We start from the raw sequence: 22,642 nt of genomic DNA on the forward strand, positions 1-22,642 counted from the left end.
ATATGTTAAAACATTCAAATTGTAACATTTTAAATAAACATAGCAAAACAAGTTTATAAAATGTTTATTTCGCTTATATGATTTAGATTAACACTTATGAACAGTGTTAGCACTTGTACGTACAAAAACCACTACATTTATATACAAAATGGTATTGCAAAAATTCTACAACTTTATTTTGAAATACATAACTTACATTATCCTAAGAAATTCATAGGAACATTCAGAGCATAACTGGATTTTGCCTTCAGTGCTTGCATTGCCGTCTTCACCAAACCTGGTATTTAATTATATACAGTGTTTAGATTATTTCAAACTTAACTGACCATGAAATATTTTTTAACAATTAAAAAATTGTATTTACACAAGAAGAGACAGTGAAAGATTAATAACCGAAAACAACCAACGTAAGAAGCTGTTTGGGCTTGGCAGAGGAAATCCTGCCGTCTTGGACCATTGTGCCTGATCATTTAGTGAATTCCTCAGAAACAGGATTTGTTAAGTTGTTTACGCTTTAGGGAATACAAAGAGCTATTTCCTCTTAAAGAGAAGACAGAATCATGTCTGTTGTCCAGGAGTTGCACCAATCCACAGGACTTATAAAGAATTTACCTTGTTGCAAAATGATGAAATGTTTTTGGCAAATATTATAAAAAAAATATTATTTGCACTCTTATCATGCATTGCCAACACAGGACAGGATACAAAAATATGAAGTTTGTTTAGAAAGACATAGTGGGGTAAAAGTCTGAGACCACATAGTTTATATATATATATATAATTTTTTAAACTGATTTCAAGTCATTATGATGTTTTTATTTAATTTTTAATTAGGAAATATTTATGATTGTGCACTATGATCTAATTGTGCTTTTAAGATAGACAAACCAAATACTATATTCTGAAATTCATGTAAATTCTTCAATTATACATATATATATATATATATATAAAATGTACTAGTTGTTTCAGACTTTTGGACCCTGCTGTATCTAGAAGGTTCTTGATTGTATTGGCCTTGACCTGTTCCAGACAGACCTGGCCAACATAAAGATCTTCTGAACTGTTTTTAGGGGTCACTTGTTTTTTGCAGATCACCTTAGACAAACAGATATGACTCAAGGAATCAAATGTTATATCAATATTTTCCTTGCTGTTATGGCATGGGGTTAGAGCATTGTATTATGGGAGCTGGCCCTTGGTGGTGCAAGGGGGCAATACCTCCTTTTGCATGTGCGTCTAACCCGAGTGACCGTCTATAAGCTGCTGAGAGTCTGTACAGTACATCTGCAGGCGGGCAAGACTGAGCATCAGCTTTCTGTGTCAACAGCATCTCAAACAGAGAGCTCACTTCTGATATTAGAGCTCTGCCACCCAGCACACTGGTCTGATCTGGGGTTTTACCAAAGGTGGAGAAGCAAGTAGAATCATCAGGGCTAGCCATGGGGCAGTGGCCATCAGGGGATGGTGGCCCATCTGGGACAAACAGGTTTTCGTGGTAGTCAGTTGTGAGAGGAAGAGAGAGACGAGCCATCCATGCTGGATCTGGAACATCTGAGAAAACATCATCTATACAGAGGAAAGAAATGTGTCAGATTTTATAGACCGTTTAATATATTGTGTGTAGACTATACATTTTTATTGCTTTTAGTGCAATGGGTATTTTTGGGGAAGTTGGCATGTTCTGCCATGTGTAATGCTACATTCAATCAAAAACTATTTTAAACAGCATTTTATTTTGTAATTGAGGCATGCAGCTTTCACAACATCATATTAATTAAGAAACTATCTGGAATATCTGCACTTTTAAAAATATCTTTGTCATACTGCAGGCCAATTTAACCTCCTGAGACCCTGCATCCACATGTGTGGACATAACATTTTCTCATTTAAAAAATGACATTGATTTATTGTGACACATTGTTAAAAACAATGACCACCTACATGGACAATAGGCACATTTTCCTTAAAATATCATATACAGTATTCATTAGGCACATTGAGAATCCATGGATGCATCCAAAAGCTGAAACATGTTGCTCTCAGAGGCTTTACATGGAATTAGGATGGAAATAAGGTGCATTTCAAACTGTTCTGAGACCAGTGCAGACAGACAGCATACTGGTGGTTAAGTCAATCCCTAATTAGGGAGCAAGGGAGCATAATATAGCTCTCTATGTAGCTAAGTGCATTCACTACTGACATCCTATCAAATGTTCAGTTTCAGATAGCAGATGATGTTTGGACCATTCAGCATGGTTGCATGTGATTGGATGATGCTAGCCATTACGTCTGATGTAATGTAACATTTAAAAAAACTTGAATGAAAAAAATGTCTGCAAACATAATAAACATTATGATCACTGTTTGCAGATGCAGACTTTGATATTCTTTTATTTAATGTATTGACATTCAGACATTATAAGTATGGTCAAATGCTTTTTTAGGGCCATTGTCCATCCATCCATCCATCCATCGTCAACCGCTTATCCTGTGTACAGGGTCGCGGGGCCATTGTCCATAACATAACATATTTATTTTTTCTCCATCTTTCTTTCCTTCCCCAAATCTTCCACCCTCACAGTGCCACATGAATAATTATGGAGGGAAATGGTGAGGATCGTTAATTCCTCAAAAACTATTAAACCCATAAACCCACACACTTGTTTAAAATCACTAAAAGAATCCAACCACATCCAAACAACCTCAACAGCAGACTATACTCACATTAGACAGACATCTGTGTGACATTTGCCTACTTTCAACCAACTTGTTTACTGCTACTATGTATGCTATACATTATATACTTTTAGGCAAACATTCTCATATTATTTACAGTATCTGAAAAAACTGCACTATACAATTAGTTAAAATTAATAGAAAATGAGAGGCTACATTTTCTGAAGTATATATAAGTGGTGCTTTCATGTGCAAAACTCAAAGCCACAATGCTAGCGTGGTTAGGGTGGTTGCCAGGGTATAGGTATATGGTTGCTAGGGTGTTCTAAATGGTTGCAAGGTTTCTATGGCATTACTAGGTGGTTGCTGTGGGGTTCTAGGCTCATGTCAGGGTGGCTAAGGAGTGGTTTTTAGTAGAGGCAGACCAATATATGGGTTTTACCAATTAATTGGTACTGATAGTTGCTTTTTTGAGCTATCGGTTTTCTGCAAAATACAACCCGAATTTCGGAAAAGTTGGGACTTTTTTTTAAATTTGAATAAAATGAAAACTAAAAGACTTTCAAATCACATGAGCCAATATTTTATTCACAATAGAACATAGATAACAGAACAAATGTTTAAATGGAGAAATGTAAAAATGTTATGCACAAAATGAGCTCATTTCAAATTTGATTGCTGCTACAGGTCTCAAAATAGTTGGGATGGGGGCATGTTTACCATGGTGTAACATCTCTTCTTCTATTCAAAACAGTTTTAAGACGTCTGGGCATCGAGGTTATGAGTGTCTGGAGTTTTGGTGTTGGAATTTGGTTCCATTCTTGCCTCATATAGGTTTCCAGCTGCTAAAGAGTTTGTGGTCATCTGACGTATTTTTCATTTAATGATGTGCCAAATGTTCTCTATAGGTGAAAAATCTGGACTGCTGGCAGGCCAATTCAGCACCCGGTCTCTTCTACGATGAAGCCATGCTGTTGTAATAGCTGCAGTATGTGGTTTTGCATTGTCCTGCTGAAATACACAAGGCCTTCCCTGAAATAGACGTCATCTGGAGGGGAGCATATCTTGCTCTAAAACCTTTATATACCTTTCAGAATTCATAGTGCCTTCCAAAACATGCAAGCTACCCATACTGTATGCACTTATGCACCCCCATACCATCAGAGATACTGGCTTTTAAACTGAACGCTGATAACACACTGGAAGGTCTCCCTCCTCTTTTGCCCGGAGGACACGGCACCCGTGATTTCCAACAAGAATGTCAAATTTGGGCTCGTCGGACCATAGAACACTTTTCCACTTTGAAAAAGGCCATTTTAAATGAGCCTTGGCCAACAGGACACGACGGCGCTTCTGGACCATGTTCACATATGGCTTCCTTTTTGCATGATAGAGCTTTAGTTGGCATCTGCAGATGGCACGGCGGATTGTGTTTACCGACAGTGGTTTCTGGAAGTATTCCTGGGCCCATTTAGTAATGTCATTGACACAATCATGCCGATGAGTCAGAGCTGATATCAATTAACTTAATTAGTTGCTAGATGTTCTCCCAGCTGAAACTTTTCCAAATTTCTTCCTTTTTCAGCAATTTGTTGCCCCCGTGCCAACTTTTTTGAGACCTGTAGCAGGCATCAACTTTGAAATGAGCTAATTTAGTGGATAAAAGTGTAAAATATCTATGGTTAACCATTTGTTATGTTATCTATGTTCTATTGTGAATAACATATTGGCTCATGTGATTTGAAAGTCTATTAGTTTTCATTTTATTCAAATTTAAAAAACGTCCCAACTTTTCCCGAATTCGGGTTGTAGTTGCCGATATTGAATTTTGTATCCCTCCTTGTATCTCGGTGGCCAGGGACAGTTAGAACGGCTTGGTTCTACAGTACAACAGCAGCTCCTAGAGGTGAAATAAAAACACTCATGTGGGTGTTTTCTATATCTAAATCTTTCATCATTGACAAACTTCATCCATATTTTTATCCTCACTTCAATGCATATTTTGCAATTTTGATTAGAAAATCAAGTATTCTAAATTAAATGCAAATAAAATTGTGACTATATGGAAACGTGCCTCCAACTTTATATTTCGTAAATAATAATAAACCTTATTCCTCATTAAACCTCATCTGGGAATCGTTTGGAAGGATGAGTCGCATTTGTCGGCCGCATACATCATCGAGGCTCGTTTAATTTTTTTTTTGTTGTATTTTTTTATTGGGAACAATTGTAGAAATGTAAGTGCATATACATAAAAGGCATTGATAATAGATAAAAAATAAAGAAAAAAAACACAGAATTAAACGAGACGTATACGGCCGACAAATGCGATCTCCGGAGGTCCCTTCCAAACGAGACACAGCCACAGCAATGATTCAGTCTCAGTGATAAAGTGATGGGAAACGACCTCTCAATGCTATTTGTTGTGCAAAACAAGCCCAGATGTAACAGAATCAAGTATTTATCAGCCTAAGTAAGGCGCATTTTAATTACTACAGAAGCACGGCGAGTCTTAACCAAAACGCAGAATGAGACATTTTTGTCTGCAAATGCTTTTCATGTGGAGTTTGATACTAGCGCTGACTCCCTGATGCGAATCATGAATGCAGCTTCACGATTGCTGTAACAAATCGGATAGCCACAGTCTGTCAGCTGATTATTTTGGAGGATGAAAGTCAACGAGATTTAATGCCCATTTCAATGAATATGCAGTGTTGGGGAGTAGTTAACTACAAGTAGTGACGCTACTAACTTAACTACATTTTTCAGTAGCTTGGCAGTAGCTCAGTTGCTTTTTAAACAGTGTAGCTTTTCCAGTAGCTAACTACTTTGTGCAGCAAGTAGCGGTGTCGCGCGAGCAAAAGCTACATTGCGTTCTGTCGAGCCTGCGCGAATCAGCGCGATGCAAGGATATTCTTCTTCTTTTTAGATTACAAACTAATTTTTTGCCATTACCGCCACCTGTTGTTTAATCATGCATCTTGCGGCTAACGATTCACTGATGTACAGAAGTGGTTTGACACACACACACCCATATGATCCATGATGGAGCAAGACGTGGCGGCAGATTTGGAGGATGGAGAAACAACTAACGTTAATTACCCATGGCCTTATTTGTCCAAGTTCATGTCTCTCAAAGAAACGACAGGTAAAGGTTACACTTTTGTATGCAATCTTTGCAAACCAAAGTTTAAAAGCGCTGTCTACGTCGAAGACCTCAAGCACAAATTTAAGGGCATCACATACAGGTGAGTAATGGCCATTTTAAATGTATTAATTATCCTGCTTTATTGCTCTCTTACATCAAATTTCTATTTCTGATTTAATTACAATGACCCACAATGATCTGTACGCCAGTTTGGTAATGAACCTAAAAGACCACTAACGTTTGCGCTATCTTGTCAGTTGAACAAAAAATGTAATCTTAGTTTGTTTATTGCACGACAAAGGCTTTGATCTAATTAAATTGCTGTATAGATTTTTTGTGACTGGTTTCAGAGCAAACCGAACTGTGCTCACAAGCAGCTTGTGATTCACGTTCTTCTTTCACAGTAAATTATGCGAGCGCCATCACTGCATGTGAGTGAGTTTAACGTGCTTTTTCAAATACCAGTTATGCTGTTTAACGTTCACATAACTTCCAACATTTGTGTGGGCAGGCAGATAATTACAGCATTTCACTCGATTTGTAATATAAAAGCATTTTTAATGTAATACAAACGTAAAGGTCTCGTCACACAGTTTTCCGCCAAAATAAAATCTCAAGTGTTTAATCCTTTCAAGTGGAGAAATTAAGACAAGTGTTATCATTTAGCTACCTTAGTGTAAAATGAAAATTTATATAAAAAGGAAACATTCCTTTTATGTTGTTGCATGCATGTTGTTGTATATGTTATGTACGCAGTTGTATTATTAGTAGGCTTATATATTTCTGTCTTGTATAATAATCATTTAAAAGTATGGCATTTAAAATGTGTTTTTCTTTCTATTTTTTTCTCCTTTATACTATAAAACTAAATATTTTACTTAAAACATTCCTCAGACACTTATTCAGTTATTTATAATAGACGTTGTTCAAAACAAGCAAAAGTAGTTTCAATGTAGCTAGCTACTTTTTGATAGTAACTTGTAGTGTAGCTAACTACTTTTCCAAAAGGGTAGCTTGTCTGTAGTTTAACTACTTTAACTAACGAGTAGCTTGTAGCTTGTCAAACTACAGTTTCAGAGTAGCTTCCCCAACACTGTGAATATGTAACCGATGGAGGTGCTGGTTCTTTCAATTAGTCAAACTCCCACTTAGACTTTGGAGAACGTTTAATGTTACTTGAATTGGTACAATTTAGTGCATTTCTGTCTATATACTGCGGAAGGCTCTGTTTGGAAAATGTTAATAAAGCATTATATTGTTACATATTGTGTTGTTTTCTTTCCTAAGAAGTAAATAAATACATTTTGACAAGAAAAGAAGTATATTTAGTGTTAAATTTCATCACTTTCAAAATCTGCAATTAATCGCGATTAAACATTCGACTGACAGCATTAATATACTGTATATAACCCTCACTTGTGTCACTTGTGTGTTTTAGGCTTGTTTCTTGTTAAAGGTCCCACGATATACACCAAATCTTCATTTTTTCTGGTTTATTATTAGGATTTTAATTTTGACTCTTGTATATTCTATCTTTAACGTTCTATAAATAAAAACGATCTGCCAATTAATCGGTTATCAGCCTTTTCCAGCAGCTTAGTTATCTGTCGACCTCTTGTTTGTAGTGCATTTCTATGTAGTTACTATGCAGTTCTGAATGGTTGCTAGGAAGTTATTAAGTACCTAGTGTGCTTGCTTACAAGCCAAAGTCAAAAAAACCTACCCCAAGTCTATTATATTCTGGTGGTGCTTACAAAGCACCACTAATAGTCAAACAAGTAATGCTTCAGAGATGCCTGACACGCATCACTGTAATAAAGAATGTGCCATTGTTAGTCATTTAAATCACACATAATATATCAAAGTGCAGATTTGTCACCGCTGGCCTTTGACAAATGTTACTGAGAGGAATGCAGAAGAGAAAGAGCAGCTGGAGAGGAGATATAGAGACCACAAATACACAGTCTTCTAATGAAGAGACAGAACACACACACGCAAGCACATTTCACAGACTATCAGTTTCTCTGTCTTTAGGGAATGCATAACTCACATAGACACAGACACATACATCACCTCCGTTGTGTTAATGGGTTAACAATAAAGGTTACAACATGACGTGAGTAGCCCAAGGAAAGGTGTGTGTGTGTGTGTGTGTGTGTGTGTGTCACCCTTGAAACCTAATTGTTAAAAGATTCCCATCATATGTGTCAGTGGTTCGTAAAGATGAGATAACTCAGTGAATATGTACCTACATGTTTCAGAAAGGAAGCCCCTGACAATTAACACAAAACACTTTATTGTCTGTCTCTCTGCTTATGCATGAGTAACATCACTGACTCTAATCCACTGTATCACACAACCACACACACATATGCTGCCTTCTAAGACAGCATCCTAACCGTTATAGACCCTCCTTGGTGAACAAACTGAAATGTGTTACATAGGCAGAAACTCCACACAGCTGCCTACCATTTAGAATAACTTGTATCAGGATTGCACCAATGTGAGTATGTGATACATTCGCACGTGAGTTCTTTGATTTGGTGGAATTCAACACTGATATAAAGATTGAGCTAAATTTGCTCACAGTCTATACAAACTAAGCAGAGAAAACAAACTAGACCTTTGATTCTGGAGAACAAAATAGGTCCGCTTTAAGTCAGTGCATGACAAAGCTCATAACAATAGATGGAAGGAACTGACAAACATTTACTCTGTACATAGGCAGAGGAAACACAGCAGCAGAAATCTGCCTACAGATGTTAGTACAGTATATCCAGAGTAAATAAACACACTTTACACATTATTTTCAGTGTTTTAGATGCCACACATAAGTATTACTAGGTTGGGTGTGATTGAATAATTAAAGGACAAAGAGAAAATAATTTTGGAAAGCAGCTGAAATGAATTGTACATTGTATATTCTAATTGAAATCAGTAAAAAAAAAGCTTCACTTTCTCTTTAATGCAACAAACTGAAATTATTTACCAGAATGAAGCAGATTATTGAGGCCTTCTTCATATAAGGGGTCCACAGGTGAGTCCCTGCCTGTTTCCCAGTCCATATCCCCCATTTCACTCTCACCATGACCACTGTCCTTAGTGCTCAGCCAATCAGCATCCTGAGCCCCCGATCTACCATACATGACAAGAGAAGGAACATTAGATCTGCTAAAACAGACAGAGAGCGCATGTTCAAGTAATGTCACCGAAAATGACAATCATAACACACAAAACACATTACCACTGTATTATTCAACACTGGCTTAATGAACTACAATTGCAATCAGTATTAGCACTCAAAGTAAAGTACAGCACATTTAACCTTTAATGGACTGAATGCAAAAGCAAAAAAGCATCATTCTTTTCTGAAATGAGAACTATAATACATAGAAACTGTTAGCTATTCATTTAATTAAGGTGTTGTTATTATCTGAAACAATTCATGTACCATCGTATCACAACAATGCTTTTCTGTAAGGAAATATCAGGGGAAATAAATGTGATCCTCCCTAATCTCAGATGGTTCTCAAACTCTTAAAAACTAAAACAATATAATACACAACAAAAATAAAAGTGAGCGTGTTGTCTTTTGATTAAGGTAAGTCCTGTCTTGTTCAGAGAAGTCACAATCTATCCTTTCCCATCTTGACTACATTCATAGAATTTGATGGTGGCCACAAAATGGCTACGTAATGTTGATATCAAAGCAATCTTTGATTTCTTTTTCATTCCCTGATAATGATCTGTGTGTTAGGCAAAATGTAAGACAAAGAGCATCTGATCACAGTTATGATACATGGAATTCTTTTTTGGCTAACACTTCCTTTTTTACCAGAAATCTACAAAATAAAAGTAAATGTAATAATTATTATGAATTAAATAAAAAAATACCAAGATGGATATTTTGGTAATGTATGACATTCGATTTAATACTGTGTGTGAGTATATGAACAAGTGTAGGACTACATGTATTGCATATGTCCAAATTAATCTGCAGTTATTGTCTGCTCACATAAATGTAATAATAAAAAAAGGAATACAGGGGTTTACCTGGCAATTCGGTGCGAGTACTTGTTGCCACGAAAATTTGGTCGAGGCTGAAGTTGCCCCTGATGCAGCAGAGACAAGAGCTGAGACACCTGCTTAAGAATTAAACATAAACATAACATTTTATATAAAATTATACTTAATTACAGTATTGTGCAAAAGTCATAGGCACATGTTTCACAAAAGCATTTGTCTTAAGATGGTTATTTATATCTTCAGATTTAGTGTGTTAATAGGAAACATGAATTTAGACTCTCAAACATTACTTTTGCAAATAGAAAAGATTAGAACTGAAGAACAGGGAGCCCTGCAACAGATGTCATGACCCCAACAAAACCCCCCAATGAACATTGTGTCAGTCTGAGATTACTTAAAGAGACAGAAGCAACTGAGACAGCCTAAATAGATAGAAGAACTGTGGCGAATTCTCCAAGAAGCTTGGAACGTCCTATCTGCCAACAACCAAGAAAAACTGTGTCCAGGTGTACCTAGGAGAATTGGGTCTGTTTTAAAGGCAAAGGTGGTCACACCAAATATTGATTTAGCTTTTTTATGTTTACTGGACTTTGTATGAGTCTATTAAATCGAATTAATAATGTCAATATCGATTATCAGTTAACAATTATTTTGTGACCCTCCAGAATCCAGATCACATAAAAAATAATTGCTGCACTTGTAAAAGTTTCACAATTGTTTTTCAGGTGTTCTACATAGCACTAAGGAACTTGACCATTATAGATACCTTTGAACCACAACATACAATCGAGTTTTAAGGCCATTTGGCAGCACTATAACTTTAAAATCAACATGATAATTTTTGTCTCTTTGTTGAGAAAGCAGCTACAGCACAAAATGGTAGACGAGCAGCCAAACAGAAAAAACACCACAGCATTTTGGGATGAGAAAATGTGTTGGGGAGATTGTTGAGTTAAATTGTGTAGAATGGGCGAGGGGAGAAAGGAAGCCGTTTCTACACAGGGTCTATTCTTCTACAGCCAATTTCCTTCCAGGATGCACATAAGAAACCCAGCCTTGGCTGCAAGGACATGCACCGGTGACATTTTGGCCCCTTTCCTCTCCAGCCACCATAGGTCTCTCTTCAAGTCAATTTGCCAACTGGGCCAAGTGAGTAAGGGAGGGTGAAGAGTGAGGATGGATGGGGGAAGAGGAAAGGAGAAGGGGGGGATCAGGATCCACACTCTTCCTGGCTGACCATGGTATTCACGTGAGGGCAAAAAAACATGCCAGGACCTTTTATTCTGCTGAACACATTAATAGAGGTAAGCAACAGGGTGGACCCAAGTCCAGAGGATGCACTGTTTGACCAGCACAGCACTTTTGCTCTTTTGAAATATAAGCTGGTGAAAAGCAGTTTGAAATGAGTCAAAAATGAAAAATCAGTGAAGGAAAAGTTATTTGCTACTGACTGCTGCCAGTCCATACATGTCAGTGAAGTATAATCTTACTGTGCAGAAATATCTTTATTGGGTTTAAGTTGATTTCCTTCCTCAGAGGACAGCTTGAAATGAATCTGTATTTTATTTCCCTAATACACTATGACTATGTCATGTGATATTATTGAGGTTTGGCAGAGCTTTCGCCTAAGGCATATTAAGGTTTAGGTTACTGTCTTTGACTGAAGTATTCCTGAATACACTTCAGTACCTTAATCATCATCTGTCAGCTGCACCCTTAGGCTGCTATAGATATGGGTCAATCCCACAATACAACTACAGAGTGGGAAAACAAGCAAACATTTTGAAATCTATCATGTACTCAAACTTTTATTAACTGTAGTGCCATGAAATCTGCAACAATAACCTTCAAAGTAGTTTGGGACAATGTATTTTCAAATCTGAAATGTTAAAAACAATAAAAAGGCATCTCTTACTTGCACTTCAGGTGAGGCGGAGGACAATTCAATAGAGCCATTTTCTGCAAATGCTGTCATTGACAGTCGAACAAGGTTCCTTAGGATCAGCCTGTGGTCGGACTCTTCCACCATTCCTCTTCTTTCAGTGGTCTTTGGTCTCCGTAGTGTAGCCTGATTACTGTGTGCTGAAGCCATAGTTTGTGAGGGGTCCATTGTAGTAGGATTGACTTCATTTCTTTGGCGTCGTAGTGTGCTGGCCTGTGAGTTTGACAAAGACGAGGAGGAATTTCTGGTCTTGTGCAGGGTTCGATAAGGTGTTCCTGGGTAAGGTAGTGTTCCATTCCACTCTATGCTCCCAGGTTTTCTGAGTGTCTTGTTTGGAGTAAGTGGTAAGCTTTCATCCATTTCTGAATAAGCTTGATTTTGAGCCATGCGAGCAAGCGTTGGTGTTAGGTTAAACTGGCCCTGTGAAAGGTGGGTTTCCATCAAGGGTGATGCAGATGGCAGTGCCTCAGCTTCGTCTTCAGGTGGGGTTTCCTTACGACCCCTAAGCACTGGTACCAGCTGGATGTCAGTCTTGCGAATGTGCTTTTGAGGCCGCCGTGGGTGGCTGGTGTAGTTTGACTCAGCTTGTCTACAGTTATAAGCATGGTTGTCCTGTTTGGCAGGACGACAGAATGTCTTGGCCAGTGCAACAGCAAGAAGTAACAACAGGCAGGTTGATCCAAGACAGATGGCTAAAAGCATTGTAAAACTGTACTGGGACTGGTTATCATGAGAGAAGTTCTTGAAATGGTCACGAAAGTTAATAAAAGTCACTTCAAAAGTGGTTGTTGTGGTTAGCACAGGTGTTCCCATATCAGATACCGCAATGCCCAGTTTAAAGTTTCTGTCAATTAATTCTGTGGCATTAGATGTGTTGACATACAGTTGCCCAGTAGTTTTGTCAATAACAAATATGTTGGAAGGGTTTCCATCTGTTATCCTAAAATGTAGTTTTCCATTGAGACCAGAATCTGGATCACTGGCCTGGATGGTGGTGGCCAGAAAACCCCTGGGTTTGTTATAGGAAGAACCATTTCTTGGTTTGTGGAAGCTACCCTCAAAACCTTTATCCCCAAGTTCAGTCACAATCTCCCCTTTTTCCACATTCACTGGGACACTTAGCAATGCAACACCCTTCTTGGTTAGTGGCTCATGAATCACAGGATAATTGTCATTAGCATCCTGTATCTCAACCAGCACTGTTGCACTACTGGTCATTGGTGGGTATCCTTGATCAACAGCCTCCACAATAAAGGAGTAGTTGTGTGATTCCTCATAATCTAAAGATTTCTGGACAGTAAGAGCCCCACTGTTTGGATGGACAGAGAAAAACGCTGTTTGTGTCCCCAGTTCATTTGACTCCCGAATGGAGAATAATACCCTTCCACTGAGATCCAGGTCAACATCTTGGGCTTCAACCGTCAAGAAATGGAAGCCAGGTATGTTGTTCTCTTTGAAGACACTTCGGTAGTGACTTTTGGTAAACACTGGTGCATTATCGTTTTCATCCAAAACATGGACAATCAAATGCTTAATACAGGAGAAAGAAGGATCACCACTGTCTTGAGCTAGAACAGTGAGGTTATACACCATATGTTTCTCACGATCAAGAGTATCATTTGTTACAACCATGTAATTGTCTCCATGGATTTGCTTGAGACGAAAGGGGCTAGAGTCATTCAGAATGTGCACTCGTACCTGGCCATTTGCCCCTGAATCAGCATCAGACACCATTACAAGTGCAAGGAATGTCTCATTTGGTGCCCCCTCTAACACAGTTGCAACAGCGGAATCTGGTGGAGTCCATGTTATGTGTATCCGTGGAGCATTGTCGTTGACATCTCGTAATCTGACCTGCAATTTGTGATGAGACGGGATTGCATTGGGCCCCAGATCTCGTGCTTGGATGTCTACCTCATAAATGTTTTTTTCCTCAAAATCTAAAGGGCCTTGTAAAGTCAAAGCACCTGTTTTGGGATGGATGCTGAAAAGTCTTTGGACTTCTAATGGGACATGTTTACTAAGGGAATATTCCACCTCCCCATTAGCACCTTGATCAGGATCTGTTGCATGGAGATTAATGACAATCGTCCCATTAACTGTGTCCTCTGTCATCTCAATAACTGGTGGGGCATCATCAAATACAGGGCTGTTATCGTTGGAGTCCAGAATTGTGACTATAACTTTTGTGCTGCCTGACTTGGGAGGGTTCCCTTTGTCCCAGGCCATTAGAATCAATTCAAAAGATGACTGCAACTCCCTGTCTAACTCTTTGATGACAACCAATTCAGCCTGCTTGGTCCCTCCAGAGGTATGGACATCCAAAGCAAAGTTCTGGTTGGAAGATAACGAGTAGGTTTGCAGGCCATTAGGTCCAGAATCTGGATCTACAGCATGGTCAAGAGGGATGCGCATTCTCAGTGTGGCGGTCTCAGAGATCTCGACCTCCTGGACTGGGCTTGGGAAGACTGGGCTGTGGTCATTTAGGTCCATCACCTCCACACGAACCGAAAGGAAGTGCATAGCACCAGCCTTTCTGTAGAGGATGCTAAAGGCCAGTTCACAGAGTTCTGTTCCCCAGCACAGCTCTTCTCGGTCCAGCCTACCTAGTGTTGAAATGGTGCCATCTCTTCCAGCAACTGTGACTGGTAGGGCATGCCCATGCTGCACGACCTGAAAGTTTTCAAGTGACCCGGTCTCACCGCGCTGACGCAGGTCATCAAGGAGGCGGCCCACCCTTGTCCCTGAGGGCTGTTCCTCCCAGACCTGATACTGGATAATAAGGGGAGCAGAGCTCATATAGTGGGCGTGACTGGGTGGACAAGCAATAAGTGTTGCCAGGAGGAGCAAAACCTGAAGCATGACTGTGTGTGAGGTTTCCTGTTTCCTTTTACACAGAGTCAGATGTGCTAAGCCCTTAGATAAGCATTCTAATACTGATCATTAATCCACAATTTATGACAGACATTCAAAGCTTATACACTGATTCTAGATGTGTTATAGTTAAAAAGGTACTAGTAAAAGTTGAAAATACTGTGTATATCATACAGATCTTTAAAACCTATACATCACATCTATCTGTTCTATGAAAAAAGGTACTAAAAGTCCAAAATACTGTGTATATCATATAGAAAAAATGCACTTAAAAAGAGTACCACCACAACAAATGCTCTATAAATGACCATTTACAGTAAAAAAGGAAATAATCATTAAATGTTGACTTTGTTGACTATTATATTTATGTCACCCTAAATTAACCCTGAAAATCACTGATTTCATAGGACTTACTAAACATCCTCACAACAATACAAATTCACCAACAAATTATCATGTCATATATCAATCACTATTCACACAGCAAAACCACAAATATACAGAAATCTTTCCAGACCCTGCCAATCTAGCCCTATCTAGCATTCTCTTTTAATCATATCACAGTAATTATCCAGCAGTGCTCACTCACACACAGATGCTGCTTCCCGGCAAAGTACTCCAGTCAGGATAGAGTGAAACGCTGTGAAAGTTAGGGGGCTGGGATGGCACTTGCGAGGGGGAATGTCCTGCAAGCCAATAAGAAATAGTGAAGGAGGAGTGTAGAGTATTGCTAAACTCCCCCTCCTGTGGCAAGGAGTGGATTTTAAGGAAATTAGCCTAGAACCAAATATGTGCTTTTAACGAAACATGATCCCACTTCTCACATTCACTGCCTCTAGTCCTTTACACATCTGACTTTACTCCTTTTCCAAACTGTCTAAATAAACACAGTAAGAGTTGTGGTCAGTGGCTTCTGTCATCAGTGGCTGAATTAAACCTCAGGTGGGGCCCTTGAAGGCCATTAAAACCAAAACAAAGCCTGGATCTGAACTCTTAGAGTGCTGATGTAAACTCCAGAACCTGTTGCTGTTACCCCAAACCAAAACCAAGACTGACACCCCCGAGACACACTCCAGCAACTTCTGTGCTGCTTCTTTTAAAATCCCAAACATTACAACTTTAACTTTTGAAGCATCTAATGTTTACAATGGCTGGGGGGTGTTAGACATACGTTTTGCAGTGTAACTCTTCATGATTTATAGTTAATTAAAACTATAGAGTACATATCTAATTTGTCACCAACTGCAACTTAGCAACTCCTAATAAACAGAAATAATAAATCATTCTAATAATGTAAAAAAAGTATTTAGTTCATGTAAATAATCATTATATATATAAACAGAAAAATAAATCATCCATGTAATGTAAATAATGCATTTATATCAAAATCATATTCTCTCATATATGAATCGAAATATTATTTTTTACAGTAGGTATACACGTATGGGTAGTTCAGATTTCCACGTCCAAATTATATACATGGAAATGTATAAGAAAAGCATATATTTTATAAAAACATTTCATTTATTAATAACTTTCTTTCCTTTACTAATCCATTTTAATGGTCCAAACAAGTGCAAACACACTATATGCTCTCTAAACTGATATAGTCATAAAAGCTGCAAGCATACTGATTATAAAAGAATTAGCAAAATGCTGTTTAAATAGCATGTCACACCAAATAATACAAGTGACCTTTCCAAAAGTGGTTCATGTCAACCAACCATATTATACATATTAATATTTAATTTCAAACAGCTCCCGCTGGTTTTGGTTATACAGGCGAGAGAATGAATATGTTATTGAAGGCTTGTGGCCAATGAAAAGAGCATGGTTTAAAGAGGAACAGTTCAGATGTCCACTTCCCTTCTACATGGGGGTCTCCTAACAAAAACTATCCCATTACCTGCAAGCCAATAAAAGCTTTTCCCAGAGTGATAACACAGAACCGGGTGATAACTCGTATAGATTAAGACCTGATAACCTCCCTCCTGATAATGCATGCAAGTTTAAAGACAGTTAACGGGAGATCAGAAGCCTAAACTTGGGATTGTACAATTATTTATTTATTTTGTATATTTATGTATGATGTAACGCTCATAAATTGGGCAGTGGTGAGTTTGTCTCCCACTTGGAGCTTGTGTGCATGTGTGTGTCAGTGGTCAGAGGTCACCCCATGTGATTGGTGTCAGTCTCTAAAATAAACAGGGTTTGGCTTTCCAACATAATCCGCTCTCCATTTTCTAATTAACTCCATTTGGACCAAGTGTAGGAGTTTGACTACTCAAGTTCTCGTATTCCTTCTCACCGTCACTCTTTATTTATCACCCATTTCCTGCAGTCTGTGTGTCCCTATAACTTCCTTTCTTTTACTTTCTCTCCTTCATGCTCTTTTTGTTTAGGTATGTATCATAGGATGTACTCTGTGAACTTGAGAGTATTTATTTAAAATATATTAGGAATTAAAATAATAATACAGTAAAAAATACATACATTTTCAGAATGTCTTTCTGTTGTTATCTATGCTACCTATAAGGATAAATCACGCAAAACCTGTTAAGAACCCACCTCATATTCATGGGTCATGGGTCATATTTTACCTCAAAAATAAAAACCTATTCTACGGACACAGCAGGGGGTTTTGGTTGGTTTTATTCAATTTCATTATTTTCATGACAATTAAGCACAAACTTAAAAAAATTATTTAATTCTTATTATTGTAATGCGAAAAAATATATATTTTTTAAATGGTTAAGTATTTATACAGCATGGTATTATTTGATTTACTGCCTATCTTTTTGAAGAAGAAATAAAAACATTGCATTACAGTAATTTTACTGTAATACACTATAAAATCACTGTAGTACAAGATAATCATGAAAAAAAATCATCATTATGAAAAAGTAAATCAAAAGTCCAAATGCATTACAGTAATGAGAATTTAAGGGAGACATGTTCTAAATAGTCATGAAAATGTCATTAAAATAGATATATACAAAAATATGCAATTATTTTTGAGCAAAATAAACAGATCTCATATGCAGCAAAGCTCATAAATCTCTATATTATTTGAATAATTCACAAAAGTCCTAGAATATCCTGTCTGGCTGCCACATTGCTGAGGCTACCTTCAAAACAGCATATGCAAGTTAAATTAAACCACAGTCCAGACGCGTTTTATGTGTGCGTTTCATGCACCTCGCAGCAACTAACCTCCCCCAACCCCCGGTAATTCCCCCTCTCCATTTCCCCTACCTCCTCTACCTTCCTTTATCTCATTAGGATGAGGGACCTAAACATCATTGTATTGCTTAAACAATAGACAGTGGCACATTAAACCAGCCGAAAGAGGTGAATAGCTACTTGTTGTTTATGATTTTGTCAGACGTAGAGGAAATGGTGAAGCCACAGATAAACACAAGTCTCATTGGCTTGAGGTCACTTAGTCTCATTTGAGGGTTGGAAGGAATCCCGACCAATCTCACAACACATTACTCACAGATAGTCTCTTATCTCCAGATGGATATGTACATCTGACAAACAAACTCTCCAGACCAGCACTTTCCCATTTTGAAAAGGCCAGGCCAGAATGGCTGGTTGCTAGTAAATGTTGTGTTTTGGATGCTGGTAAGCTGGTATCCTTACCAGGCTTCTTCACTAGCCTAACCAACTTCGGTAACACTTTAGAATACTGTATCTTACTTAATGCATAACTAATAAGGAATTACTGCAGAACTAATAGGTAATTCTTCATTAACACTTAAGTCACTACTATTAACTACTACGGAAGATGTGTTAACTAATCAGTATGTAATAGCATTTTATAGTTGTGTTAAGTAACAATTAGCTAATCAATAACTATTGAATTCAGTCATGCCTCCTGATGAACTACTTATAATTATCTACTAATTCAGCTTCAGGAGAAATAACTACTGAGTAACTGCTAATGAACAGTCGATTAATTACAATTACAATAATATCATAACAATTAGCCATTACAATATTCAGGTTGTGGCCCTTTCTTCTTCCTTACTTCTAATGTCATTATTACTATGGAAGTGCAATACGCATTTCGTGGAATTACTACACTCCCAAAATGAGTCATTACAGCGAATTTAGTAGTTTTGGCCACATAGCTGCTAACGCAACACTTATGGTCGAGCAACAGAGAAAAGTTGACCTGCTGGAGCCGATGCAAAAATGTCTGGTAGGAGATGCTGCTTATCGGTGTCTACATAATGTGGCTGATTTTAGGGTACCGGAACTCTTGGAAACAACAAGCTGACTTCCCATGTGATCATGGAAACAACAAGCTGACTTCCCATGTGATCATGTTGGAGCAACATGGTTATGTGTTCCATCAGATAGACCAGCACTAAACCAGCACAAAATTCATGCTGGTCTTTTCAACAGGTTTTCTTGCAAAAAGAGTTGTAGCAACACAAAAAGAGAAGGAGTTAAAAAAGACAATGAAACATATACAAGGTTTACAAATATATGCAGTTCTGATTAACTATTTCTCAAGCCTTATCTGAGAGAGAGAAAGAGTTCATAAGACTGAGATGGAGATAGCAGAACCTTTTGAAGGAGACTGGAAGAATGAAAGTGATAGAGGAGGGAAAGATAAAATAAAACATTAAATCAGCCTGAAATAATTGGAACAGGTTTCAAACATCTGTGTATGCATGTGTGAGGAAATGCAGGCTATATAGGGTACATGAGAGCACTTTTATGCCCAAAGGAGAATGCTTAATTGACTAAAGATGTAACCGTTTCTCTCTCTTTCTTTTGTTCTCTTTGAACTTAAAGTTAAACCGGTAATATGAGCAAGATACATTTAGTGGCAGGGGCGTGTCCAGATGGGGGGCTTGGAGAGCTTGTTTTAGCTCGTACAGTGTGTTGTGGAGAATATGCAGTGAAAGAGAGCAAATATGTTTTATTAAACCGGGCTGCAACACCTCGATAGTTCAAATCAGAATGGAAAGCTGTGTCAGGAAATTATAGTTATTCAAGTGGACTTGGGGTAACACTGTGTCGTCATCCAAAATTAAATATGGCTTGAACGAACACTGTAGACCGTGATGCATGTCTCAAGATTCTCGAGAACGGCACGGCTAAAGTGCATGTGAAGAGGGCTTGAGGAAATCAGGTGATGGACCATTTCACTATGAACAATGGTTACATTCACTGCAAACACTGTACAACATGACAAAAAGCACCATGATCATCCGTCTATTAGAGGGGTATATATAATAGGGGCCATATCAAATAGACAACAACTATATATATATATTGTTGCAGCCTTATGCTAAAATGCTTTAAATTATTATAATTTTTTTCACATCAATCTATGGAGTGTAGTATATCCCATAATGACAAAGCAAAAACCTGATTTATGATAACAGTAAACTTCTTAAAAATAAAAAATAAATATCACATTAACATAAGTCTTCAGACCCTTATCTCAGTACTTCGTTGAAGCACCTTTGGCAGCGATTACAGCCTCAAGTCTTTTTGGGTATGATGCGACAAGCTTTGCACACCTGGATTTGATCTCTCCAGAGATGGTTGATTGGGTTCAAGTCCGGGCTCTGGATGGGCCACTCATCAAGGCGAGACTGTCCAGGTACCTCTTGGGGAGACCACTCGAGATTGAGTTCTTCGTCCGCCCATGCAAGGACTCGAAGCACCTCCCTGTCAGTGGTGCGTACACGGTCCTTGCCCTCGCTGGGGGGAGGGGCAGAAGCATCATCCACTGACCAGTTACCCGATGTGGCTAGAGACATGACATCGTCATTATCATCCTTATCATCCCCAGCATCAGATCCACCAAACGAGATGAGGCCGCACGCTCATTCAGAGGGCCAGAGCTCATCTCGCACATAGCGTATGGGGAAATATGCGCTTCGTGGAAATTGAGGGGCTCGTGGGACGTGTGCCGGCACAAAATCCACCTCAAGTTCGTCATGCTCAACCTTGTGGCCCCACCGTGCCCCCTCATGTGAACCCTCGGGTATCATAGAAGAGGCGGGTGGGAGGGAGCAAGAGGCTAAATTGTCCCTCAGAATGAGGGCGATTCGTGAGCGAAGAGACTTGAGACTCATGTCCTCACAGTGAGGACAGTCTGTCTCCATGAGGGCACGGCCCAGACAGAAAACGTAGCTCTCATGCTTGTCTGACGGCAGGATGTGTCTCTCGCACAAGGAACACTTATGGAATGACATCTTGAAAAAGACACGAACACATAAGTGGCTCTTCTAGATATAAAAATATAAACATAGATTGAAATGGTGTCTGTGCACCTGTTTTATAGCGGTCAGTTCGCGCCAAAACGAGCGGTCAGTTTCGCACCAAAACAGGCGGGCTCAAACACCATAGCCAATATTAGAATATTGCCGTTATTGTAGAGAGATTTCAAATAGGTCGTGTATGAAGGCACTCCCCATATGCGTTTGTAAACGCAATGTCAAGTGGACTGAAGTCATAAGGGAACTGTACATTATTCCAAATGTTTGGCCGCCAGTGTGTGTGTGTGTGTGTGTGTGTGTGTGTGTGTGTGTCAATATATATACACACTACCGGTCAAAAGTTTTGAAACACTTACTCATATGTACAGTTTATATATTTCTTGCTATTATTAATTATTCAAATAAAAAAGTTATCCACATAATTTTTTCAGGATATTTTCTGACCACCCGCTCCAAGTTTTTAAAAATCTTTAAAGATACGATGCCACGAAACTTGTAAATTTTAGGTTCTTTATCATAATCATGTGTTGGAGTTCAAATTAAATGAATACACCTCTCGATTATTTAATTAGCAGAAATTCAAGTCTTCATATAGCCTATATTTGTTTCCTTTCATAATGTAATACATTCAGTCTTAATTCATATTATGTCTCTTAATAAAAGATTTTCTTGCACTGTATATAACAGATAGTATTTTTTTGTCTTATTGTGTATTTCTATATACACTTACATATTCTATTGGCTTTATTATTATTAATAATTGTATTATTATTATCTCTGTCTTGTTGCTGTATTGTTTGTGCACTGGAAGCTTCTGTCACCAAGAAAAATTCCTTGTATGTGTCAGCATACATGAAAATAAAGCTGATTCTGAAATACACAGTCTTGTCTGTATATAATGTTAGTACATAATAGTTAAGGCCACCTAATATAACGTGACCAAAAAAAATAAAAAATAAATAAATAAATGTCATTATTTACACACTTTCATGTTGTTCCAAACCTGCATGATTTTCTTCGGTGGAACACAAAAAGAGATGTTAGACAGAATGTTAGTCTCAGTTACCATTGACTTTCATGGCATCTTTTTTCCATACAAATGAAAGTGAATGGTAACTGAGGCTAACATTCTGCATATCATCTCACTTTATGAAAGTCATACAAGTTTGGCACAACATGAGGGTGAGTAAATTATGACAAAATTTAAATGTTTGTGAACTATCCCTTTGATATTCCCCTTTTAATGCACTGTGTGTAGTGTATGAGATGGGAGTCTGACCTTTACCTCCTCTCTGAGGGTGAAGAGAGACAGAGGGGCCCTTACAGACACTCAACACACTTTAAACTTCACCTTTGTGTGTTTAGAGTCCAACTTGATCCTGATGACAGGTTCCTATACGTTTCTAATGGCTGATCCATGAACACAGAGATAGGGATAGTGTGATGTGTCATATTAATGAGTCAAATGTGTGCATGTATTGGAGGAGGGTAAGAATGATTTACATATGTGTGTGTGTGTGTGTGTGCTTCAGGGCAGAATATGACTCCACCACTGACCTAAATGTTGGACCAACGGAGTGGTGGTGGCGTAGTGGGCTAAGCGCATAACTTGTAATCAGAAGGTTGCTGGTTCGATCCCCACAGCCACCACCATTGTGTCCTTGAGCAAGACACTTAACTCCAGGTTGCTCCGGGGGGATTGTCCCTGTAATAAGTGCACTGTAA

General features: G+C 38.4%; 1 protein-coding gene across 3 annotated transcripts; it reads right to left on the minus strand.

The window, feature by feature from the left end:
- Nucleotides 1-68: 68 nt before the first annotated feature.
- LOC127659384 (protocadherin-12-like) lies at nucleotides 69-15,316 on the minus strand. 3 transcript variants are annotated; one of them, XM_052149174.1, is made up of 4 exons: nucleotides 11,769-15,316; nucleotides 9,881-9,939; nucleotides 8,817-8,962; nucleotides 69-1,569 (listed from the first exon to the last, which is right to left on the minus strand). In XM_052149174.1, exons 1-4 carry the CDS (start codon nucleotides 14,655-14,657, stop codon nucleotides 1,157-1,159), a joined length of 3,507 nt encoding a protein of 1,168 aa, XP_052005134.1. In that variant the 5' UTR covers nucleotides 14,658-15,316; the 3' UTR covers nucleotides 69-1,156. The 3 variants fall into 3 exon arrangements, with proteins under 3 accessions (XP_052005134.1, XP_052005133.1, XP_052005132.1); XM_052149173.1 differs by having other exon boundaries at nucleotides 9,881-9,969; XM_052149172.1 differs by having other exon boundaries at nucleotides 9,881-9,972.
- Between the last annotated feature and the right edge of the window lie 7,326 nt (nucleotides 15,317-22,642).

The sequence above is a fragment of the Xyrauchen texanus genome, chromosome 19 (assembly GCF_025860055.1).
Source record: "Xyrauchen texanus isolate HMW12.3.18 chromosome 19, RBS_HiC_50CHRs, whole genome shotgun sequence".
NCBI lineage: Eukaryota > Metazoa > Chordata > Actinopteri > Cypriniformes > Catostomidae > Xyrauchen > Xyrauchen texanus.